General features: G+C 34.7%; 1 protein-coding gene across 2 annotated transcripts; it reads left to right on the top strand.

Moving 5' to 3' along the window:
- The first annotated feature begins 2,094 nt into the window (after positions 1 to 2,094).
- Positions 2,095 to 4,543, top strand: LOC145128825 (RNA-binding (RRM/RBD/RNP motifs) family protein). Of its 2 annotated transcripts, none has more exons than XM_079063620.1 (9): positions 2,095 to 2,540; positions 2,777 to 2,874; positions 3,008 to 3,239; positions 3,329 to 3,426; positions 3,497 to 3,562; positions 3,660 to 3,731; positions 3,927 to 3,995; positions 4,081 to 4,187; positions 4,265 to 4,543. In XM_079063620.1, exons 1-9 carry the CDS (start codon positions 2,167 to 2,169, stop codon positions 4,349 to 4,351), a joined length of 1,203 nt encoding a protein of 400 aa, XP_078919746.1. In that variant the 5' UTR covers positions 2,095 to 2,166; the 3' UTR covers positions 4,352 to 4,543. The 2 variants fall into 2 exon arrangements, with proteins under 2 accessions (XP_078919746.1, XP_078919747.1); XM_079063621.1 differs by having other exon boundaries at positions 2,406 to 2,544.
- The last annotated feature ends 5,446 nt before the right edge of the window (positions 4,544 to 9,989 follow it).

Raw genomic sequence — 9,989 nt, 5'->3', positions numbered from 1 at the left:
CTCCAAATACCGACTCTACATATCACCTAAACATCAAACAGAGACCAAGCCTCAATCTACCAGTCAAATTACCCCATTTAACCTAAAGTCAAACTTGGTAAAAGTCAACAGTCAAAAAGTCAAAAGTCAAAATTCAACATCAGCCAGGTTACGCCATGCGTAGCAGCTCTATGCCCTGCGTAGAGCATCAAATGACTTTTTATGCGTAGCCATAAGTACACCCTACGTACTAATGCTGAAGCAAAACTTTCCATTAAGAGCTTAATACAGAAGGACACCACGTCCAACTCTCAGTTCTGGTCTAAATAAATGTCCTAAGTGATAAAGTTCCAAACTTTATGCACTTGCATGGATTATCAAGGCTCAAGAACATATCCTAAACTCATGACAACTTTTATGGGCCAAAACTCGTGCATGGATGGTTAGGAATGGACAAGACCACATTTTATGACTTAATACCCTCAAATACATCTGGAAATGCACTCTACAAGATCTAGAACAACTCACACTCAAATAGACTAATTTGAGGGACAAAAAGGACATAACTTTAACACCAAAAATGGATCTAACAATGGAAGCATAAAGGTACAAACTTTATACCTTCTGGAGGCGAATGAGGGGAAAGGACTTCCAGATCCAAGGCTGATTCAAGCTTCCAAGCAACTCCACCACCTTCTTCTTTCTTCAAAAGCACCCAAAAACACTCTTTAAGCTCACAATGCACCAAAAATGGAGTTAGGGTTTCAAGGGAGACGTTTGGGATAATGGAGGCTGAGGATGAAAGGGTTTCATGAAAGTTTAAGTCCTTAAATAGGGCTCAAAACCCCGAAATTAGGGTTTGGGATCTGGCCAAGTACGCCCTACGTACTAAGATCTACGCCCTGCGTAGATCATTGAAGCCTCGACTCCAAGATTCCTTCTACGCAACGCGTAGAAGGCTATCTACACCCTACGTAGATCAAAATTCAACATTTCAGTTTAGAAGATAAGGAAAGGAATTTACCTGCAAGGATCGGGTGTTATATATATATATATATATATATATATATATATATATATATATATATATATATATATATATATATATATATATATATAGTTAAACTCTTCGGGACATTGGCCCAATAGCTCCCTATGTGGTTCTAAATTGGAAGCTGGTTAGAGTAGTAGTCAATGTGAGCTGTCATCTTCAAAACACGGGGTTCGGAGACGTGTCGTGTGCAATCTTGAACGAATGTAAAGTTCAAGTGGCTTTGAATTGTGTGTGACATGCTTTGAAAGATCTCCTTTTTACTCATTACGATATCATATGCCTCTTCGATTTCTAGATCCTTATATAGGTATGGAACTATGGTGGTGAACATATGGCAACAAATGTCGATCGAGTCGCTTAGCTGCTTATCATACGAGCTACTCTCAACTCTAATAACTTATTCATACTTAATGGGGACATGCCCATCAAGGATGTAACATTAGTTTTCCTGCAAGATAAGGGTGAACAGTTAGTACCAAATCCCGATCCCGTATCAGTACCGAATTTAAACATATGAGACGATACTCGGTACCCTAAAGTCGTAAAATTCGGGATTCGGTACCATCGAAACCGATGCTACTACCAAAAACTGATACCATTCTCGGTAATGTTAGTTCGATTCGGTACTCGTTATTGAGTTTCCACCTCTTTCGATACTCTGGATTGTTGGGTTGGTTTTGGCTCCATCCCATGTTCATCCATACTACAAGATAGAACCATACATTACTAATAATTGGTTGTCTTTTTAACATGATTCCTTTGTAATTTAAGAAAAACTAAAGCTATGTTTGGTATGCCAAAACTAGCTTATAATTTAATTTATTTTTCGGATATTTTAATTTTGTTATGTTTGACAAACAAAAAAATACTTATAAGCAAACCTATAAACTAGAATTTAAAATAACTACTCTAACTAACATTTCTACGAGTTTATTAAACTTTTTTTTTAAAATTCTTTTAAATATAATAATTATTAATTATAAAAAAATCGATCTAATTTTTTTCGTTATTATATATATTTAGTTTGATCTAAAATCATTTTTTAACGGCCGAGCATTAGTCCAACCAAGCACAAAGGGCCTTGAGAAGAAAAAAGATCAAACAAAAAGCCCCATAAACATAGGAAAATCCTAATGGCATCATCCATGGCGCCCGCTCTATCTTCGTCCCTCTGCTCAACCCCTCGAAAATCATCAATCATCCCTTTCTTACCCTCATTTCAGACGTCCATTTCCCTCCAATTTAACTTCAAAGTCCGCAAACCCATATCCAAATTCAAGCAGAAGAACACCATCACCCTAACGGCAATCACCTGTTTGAAATCAGGAAGTAAATATGCAGCAGAAGAAACGAATTCAAGTTTCGCTGTCACTGCGCCATCTTTAGCCGAATCAAATGGTCAACGAAACTGGATTGTAGTAGTTAAGGCTCCTCCTTCGCAACAAGCTGTTTCTAAACCAGATGTTATTGATTATTATGTCAAAATTTTGGAGAGGGTTTTGGGCAGGTGGGTATGTTCTATTCCCTCTTTCGAACAAGGCCCTTTTTCTTTTTGGCTTTGAATGGGTTTCAAAATTGATGTTGCTTCTATAAATTTCCCAGATGGAATGCTATGTATTGCGTTCGTAAATCAATTCAAATTTGATTTTTTAGAAACCACGCTTGATATCAACATTCAAACTTCAAAGTGTAGCTCACTCAGTTTCTTTGTTTCTGTTTTTGTTCTTCTGTTGAATCAAATAGTGAGAAGGAGGCTCAAGGCTGCATATACAATGCTTCTTGCGACACCCATTTTAGTTTCTGCTGCGATATGGACGAAGAAACTTCCCAAAAACTCGCATGTACCCTCTTTCCTAATTCCACTCAAACAAATTTACAATTAGAAAATGTTGAATTCTTATACTATCATATCAATATTCTAAAATAATGAAGAACAAAGAAGAAAAACATTTGCTTATGTGTGTTTAATCACAGGTTTGCCAGAGGTATTATCAATCAAACCCGATCCAGATTTCAACTCTGTACAAAAGGGCTATAGCAATGAAAAGAGTGAATCGAATTCATTTAATAAAATCTTATCTCCATTATTTCCTTCCCAAAGCTTAAAGCATTGGCTTGTTCGTGTAGAGATGCCAGCATCAGGAGTCTTAACTAGGGCACACTTAGTTGATTATTATACTCAGATACTAACCAAAGTTTTGGGAAAGTATGTATTTATATTTTTCTTGTAAAAATGAAACCATTTTTTTTGCTTTATTTGGCCTTCTAATCTTTAATTTGATTTTTATAAAACAGTGAGAAGGATGCACAAATGTGTATATATCATATTTCCCTACACTCTGACTATGGATTCTGTTGTGAACTCAATGATGAGTACGCAAAGGAATTATCCAGTAAGCTATATTGTAAATTCATGTTACAATATTTGTTTGTATCTTCTTGTAAATTATAAGTTTGTTGCAGGTGTTCCTGGCGTTATATCTGTTAAACCAGATGGGTCTTTCGATTCAGATGATAAAGATTATAGAGGTATTATAATATCTTTCATATTCTGATTTTCTTTTTTCAATTTATATTATATCAATTCTTGATTGTTTGTCACATATCAATCTATAATCATTTTCAGATTATAATATTCAAGATTCCTCGTTAACAAATCAGCCAACAAATATCAAAACAAAGAAGCTTTTTGTAACTGGTACGTCGCATATTTTAAGCACTATTTTATAGAAATGTAAGTATGTTATTATTATTTCTCATTGTTATCAAATGTAGTTATTATTAAAGGCAAATTGCAGATAATAACAACATATTATACCTTTTTTAACAATATAGGCAATATACTTTCTTTTACTTATAATATCAACCTACTTACATTCTTTACAATTGACAGGTCTGTCGTTCTATACATCCGAGAAAACTTTACGTGCGGCATTTGAAGGTTTTGGAGAGCTTGTTGAGGGTAATTATGTCATTTCACTCTGAACATGTAAGTAACACAGTTATACTCAAACCATAACAATCTAATTGGTTAATTCATGTTACAGTTAAAATAATAATGGACAAGATCTCAAAAAGGTCAAAAGGTTTTGCATTTATTGAGTACACTACTGAGGAAGCTGCAAGTGCAGCTCTTAAAGAAATGAATGGCAAGGTAACGAATTATAAAACATGTCATTTAATTATTTAAAGTGATTAATGAACTTTTTTTTTTTTTTTTTTTGTGTACAGATTATAAATGGTTGGATGATAGTTGTTGATGTTGCCAAAACAAACCCACCAAAGTACAGCAGAGGGCGTCTTAGACCACCGCAGTAATGTGTATTATGGGGGTAGAATCGTCAATTTTTTGTTTGGTATCATTTATTTTTACTAGCAGAGTTGTATAATAATAGCAGAATGTTAGTGGACGTGTGACGTGTCTTGTTAGTGTTAGGATGATGTAGTGATAGTTACACGAAGAGATAATGTTTACATGGTTTTACAATTTTGTGATTGGAATTATTATAATATGGTTAGAGATTGGGTAGTATGTCAAAAACAGTGGCGGACGCAGAAGGTTTTAGTAGGGGTGACACTAAAATTTTTTTTCCAAAAAAATCTAAATTAGTAGTGGCACTCGCATTTTAAGCCGGTGCACCTAATAGAAAAAACATAAAAAACATAATTTTTTTTTTTTTTACACTACATGCCGGAATCGGAGCAGTGGCCCGGGACCCCCCGGGCACCACTAAGGTCCGCCACTGGTCAAAAAGGAAAAAGAAAAAAACAAGAAGGTAGCTTCTTTATGGGATAATGACTTAAAAGGGTAATATATTTTTCGATTTGTACATATTGGTCACTGAGTTTTTTTTCGTCACATTTTGTCTCTTCAACTTGTTTATCTGTAAACATTCAGTCCTTACGACCAGCTATTCTAGGTAAACCGGAAAAAATGACTTAATAGGGTAATATATTTATCATTTTGTACACATTTAGTGCTTAATATATATATATATATATATATATATATATATATATATATATATATATATATATAGGCTTATGTTATTCTATTTAAACTAATTATTGTGTTATTGTATGCATAAATGTGGACCAATCATTTTACTTATTTTAAGAAAGTGATTAATATATATTATTAAATTAAAGATAATTGAAAAATACCATCTAATTTCATTCTAAGGGTATTTTAGACAATTGAGATAAATTTAAAAAAGGAAAATTCCATATTTTTTGGGATCATTAACTCTCTTGATTTTAAAATTCTAATTTTTTTAATTACTTTAATTTTAATTATAACGTAATTTTTATAATTAAACACGATTTTATTCTGTTAGAATCATATTCTCTAGGAATTTCAGGATATATATTTCTATTAGAATGATATTCTATTAGAATGCCAACACCGACTAATAACAAATTTTTGGATACAACTTCAAATTTTTCATTACTTTCTTAAAAATGTAAAAACTTTATATAATAGTCTATGACAATGAAATACTCACTAATAACAAACAAAACCATGTATATTATTTGACCTGAATATTCTAGCAGAATATATTATTACATATACTCCTATCATTCTATTGTAGATTATTCTATCAGAAGAATAGCTATTTCCTTTGTGAAGACCAGTGACAATTGTTCAGCCATCATCTAATCTTCAAGCCCTTGATCATCAATGAAAATAGACATTTTACCAAAATAACTACCATGAATCAAATCATGTAATAATAATATTCTCTGAGAATGCTTTTGCATGGCAAATAAATAACACAAAATTTTAGTAAATCTGACAGAATGAATACCACATGTTAAGGTCAGATTATTTTTCAGGAACTTCCACAAACACCTGTCATGCATCATAATAAGCTCTATGACAAATTTCACCAAAAGATTGTTAATTTGCAAATTCTAACAGACCTGAAGTGAAAATAACATGAATTACAAGTATGTAAGCTACCTTGCTTCTATGATTCCATAGTAGGCTACAAATCAGTATATATTAAAGGTGATGTGTACACATCAATTCAGTGAATGTTTTATTGAGAAGACAAGGAATGAAAATACACATATACCCTCGTAGTACCATGTCTTGAATTGATAAATGATAACCATGAGGCATATCCATCTTGCCATATGGACTCCCATACCCTGTGTACCTTTCGGATTTTGACGAAGGAGTGAAAATTAGAAATGCAGAAACAAAGATGATGACTTCTGGCAAGGATCCGTGGGTCTGCGACAACATATTTCAAATGAGTAGAGATTTATACCAATTTTGAAATCGGAAGTAGAGATTTGACAACAAAAGTCAATTGAATCCACTAATTAAACACGGATTTATATCATGAATCCGATGAGAATCGACATACCGATCATCAATTTCAGTGGAAATTAAATCAGTAAACTGAAAGAAAAGGGAAAAGCGATGAATTACGAGTTCGCTGAAGCACCAAATGTAGGGTTTTCTCTAAGGGGCTGAAACGAGAATCGACCAAGAAACCTCGCAACACACTTGCCATAGATACGCGAACGAGTTCGCTGAACCAACTGCCGCCTCTTCATCTCGTCGATTGAACCACCCACCTCTCTTCCCTTCACACACTATGCCGGAACCGAGATAGAAGCAGCCGATAGCTGAAGATCTGCACCTGGTAACCTGCAATAGAGGGAAGGTTCGGGATTTGAGATTCTTCCGGTTGACTTTGCCAAATCGAATGAAATTTCATCGAGTGTTGACTCTAGCCCATGTACACGAGACTCCATGGAGTGATATACTTCATTCAACAAAACCCTTAATCAATTACAGTTCTACATAACTCTACTTGATTACAACCATTTATTGCCATTAATATGATTCACTATCATATAATTGTGATCCTTGCTGAATCTGTGTAATAGTGAGTCAATAACCAGAAGTTAAGGTCCACAAAAGCTCTATTCCATCAGACACAACACAGATGTTGATTAAACACAAAATGGATTTCTTATGTATCAATCTGAATAACTAATTCAACAGAGAATATCTCCAAGGTGTATATGGAAAGTGAAACCACCATATGTAAATGAAAAAAATTATTTTACTCAAAGTAGTTAAGCATATGGCTTAAAACAAACTTTTTTCATAACTAAGAAATCAAGTACATCACATCATCAGTAAATCAATACAACATTAGGTTGTATCAAAGAGAAAAATTTAGGTGGAAACAAGTAATGACAAACAATGCAAAAAAACAAAGAATATATAAATAACTATATAGCCTTTTTATAGAAACTTAATGTTGAGAAGCAAGAACACTGTTAGTTAAGTGTCCCATGTGACGCGAAGATCTATTTAACACAAAAAGGAAACATAGTACACTTTAGAAGGTACCTACAAAGACAAGTGGAGCCGCATCCTCTTTCCATAAATCTACTTATATAAAAATATCTCTCCACTTCCTTTTTTGTAACATCCCGAACTTCGCCGGTATATTTCGAATCCCTTCTCTTTATTTAATTGTCATTGTAGTCCTTGGAGTTGTTGAGTTGGGCCATGAGAAGTATAATTGCTAAAGTTGCAACTTTGGGTCAGAAAGGAGTACGCTGAGCGTACACAAGGGTACGCTAAGCGTACTAGGCGCTCCCTAGTACGTTGGGCGTACACTCATGTACGCTGGGCGTACTCATGTCAGGAGAAAACCCTAATATTTAGGGTTTGGGGACTATATAAACACCCTTATGGATCATTTCCTCTGATTATCCTCAGCATCCACTGCCTACATTCGTCCTCCCCAAAACCCTAGCTCTTCCTTGTGGGTGTAAGCTTATTTGGTGTGTTTTAGAGTGTTTCAAGAGGAAGGCATTGCATCCAAGTGTTGGAGAAGAAGATCAAGTTCATAGATCTGAAGTTAGTTTGTGCTCAAGAAGCTCCTAAAGTTCAGGATTCCCGGTGAGACAGCAGTCAGAGAATTACAGTATTTCAGCACTACTTGCGAGGTGAGTTTTCCTCACTATACTCAAGGGTCTAAGGCACCAAGGTTGGCCCTTTGGATTGTTTTATGGTTATGTTATGCTAGTATGATCTGTTAGATCGGTATCCTAGAGGGTAGGATAATATTATATGATATGTGGTATGATCTGTTAGATCGGCATCCTGGTAGATACGATGGTGTTATGTGCTACGTAGTATTATCCGTTTGATCAAGTATGTCTATAGACTGTTATGTGATTATATGTTATATGTGTACATGTTTGTTTGGTGGTTGAGGCTTATCTGCTTTGTGCGAAAGCCAATAGACCTAGGCATTCCAACCTGTTGGTTGTGGGCCGTGAGTATTCCATCCCGAGGATGACTGGACTCATAGTATGTGGGCATTCCAACCTGTTGGTTGTGGGCCTGGGGTATTCCATCCCGAGGATGATTGGACCTATAGTATGTTGGCATTCCAACCGGATGGTTGAGGGCCTGGGGTATTCCAACCCGATGGTTGACTGGACCCATAGTATGTTGTTTACGATTATATGTGTATTATTGTGGGTATGGGTATTTTGGGGGAACTCACTAAGCCTCGGGCTTACAGTTTCAGTTTATTGTTTCAGGTACATCAGGGGATCGCGGCAAAACGAAGGCGTGATCGTACAGCTCCTCATATTTATGTTTATGTTTCTGGGATACTCTGATATTATGCCTTTTGAAAACAAGTTTTGTAATAACTAATGGTTTTTGGATTGTTTAAAAAAGTTTTAAATTGGATTGAATTTTATGGGTGTTACATTTTTGCGCATCCCCGCGATCTGCATCAGTGGGAAAATCCAGAGGAAAAGATATATGAAGAAGCAAATTGTTTGAGATTAAACTTAAACTATCAACTGTGGATTGAAAGTTGAAAGTTTCAGGTATACAAGCCACAAAATCCAGATAGACTAACTTCACTTTTAGACATATTGAAATCCCTAATTGGTCTATGTTTTCATTTGTAGTTCATCTAACTCAAAGTAATGACATTTTTGTTGATACACTAAAATCCACCAGCCTGCACAACTTGCTAATCAAGATGACTCTTCCATTTTTTTTGAAAAGCTAGCATATGTTCTTAATTACATTTTTTTTTGAAAATCATCTGATATTAGAAATTCAAAATCGGAAACGAGTTACCAGTTCATAATTGCTATCAATTCAATAAAATGAAAACGAAAGTAAATCTGACCTTCTTTGTGAACTTGAACATCATCATCGAAAAATATGACAAAAAACTCTCAGCATCTAGAGCTTGAGTTCGCAATTGCTAACATCAAGATCTTGAATTGCATCATTTAAGAATCATAATCGAGACTAATCTGTACATCTCCTTTTCCATCTTCATCGATGATCGAAAAGCAAGTCGGTAGTAGCAACGAAGAGAAAGTCGATCACCAACATTTATCTTCTGTGATCTATCTAGCAGCTACATTGATTGCTCTGGAAGATGGATTCATCGTCCTATGGTTTGGATTTCCTTCTTTTACTTCCGATTCAAGAAGAGTAGCAGGAATCGGATAAGTATCTTGGTAACTGCAATCTAAATGTAAAGATCTTTGATTCGGACAACCGATCATCGATTTTCTTACATAAATGAACCAACATTCCTAATTCATTTGGGTGTATTCACTCTAAACTTGTGGATCCAGATTAAGAATGTGAACGATGGATTCCTTATTCACTATTGACAGGTTTACCCTTAAGTATTTTGCCCTTAAGAAGAAAATCCAAAAAGAGTTCTCATTAGTTTCAAAACTGCCACCGCCATTTTTGTATATATATATATATATATATATATATATATATATATATATATATATATATATATATATATATATATATATATAACTCTATTTAATCTCAGCCAATCGTCTTTGAAAAGCAATAGTCCTGATTTGTCCTCGCTGTCCTCACCAAATTTTGAGTCATCACCCGATCCTAGTTATATATATA

This window comes from Lactuca virosa, chromosome 8 (assembly GCF_052849685.1).
Source record: "Lactuca virosa cultivar CGN04683 chromosome 8, Lactuca_virosa_CGN04683_v6, whole genome shotgun sequence".
In the NCBI taxonomy this organism is placed as follows: domain Eukaryota; kingdom Viridiplantae; phylum Streptophyta; class Magnoliopsida; order Asterales; family Asteraceae; genus Lactuca; species Lactuca virosa.
The sequence above is the reverse complement of the archived record's forward strand: the minus strand, read 5'-3'. Positions and strand labels throughout refer to the sequence as shown.

What these genes read in the sequence shown, in the direction of transcription:
- LOC145128825 (XM_079063620.1), top strand. Translation starts at nt 2,167, where the DNA reads ATGGCATCATCCATGGCGCCCGCTCTATCTTCGTCCCTCTGCTCAACC. An exon ending in TTGGAGAGGGTTTTGGGCAG is followed by an intron (nt 2,541 to 2,776) that starts GTGGGTATGTTC and finishes TGAATCAAATAG; the next exon opens with TGAGAAGGAGGCTCAAGGCT. An exon ending in CTAACCAAAGTTTTGGGAAA is followed by an intron (nt 3,240 to 3,328) that starts GTATGTATTTAT and finishes TTTATAAAACAG; the next exon opens with TGAGAAGGATGCACAAATGT.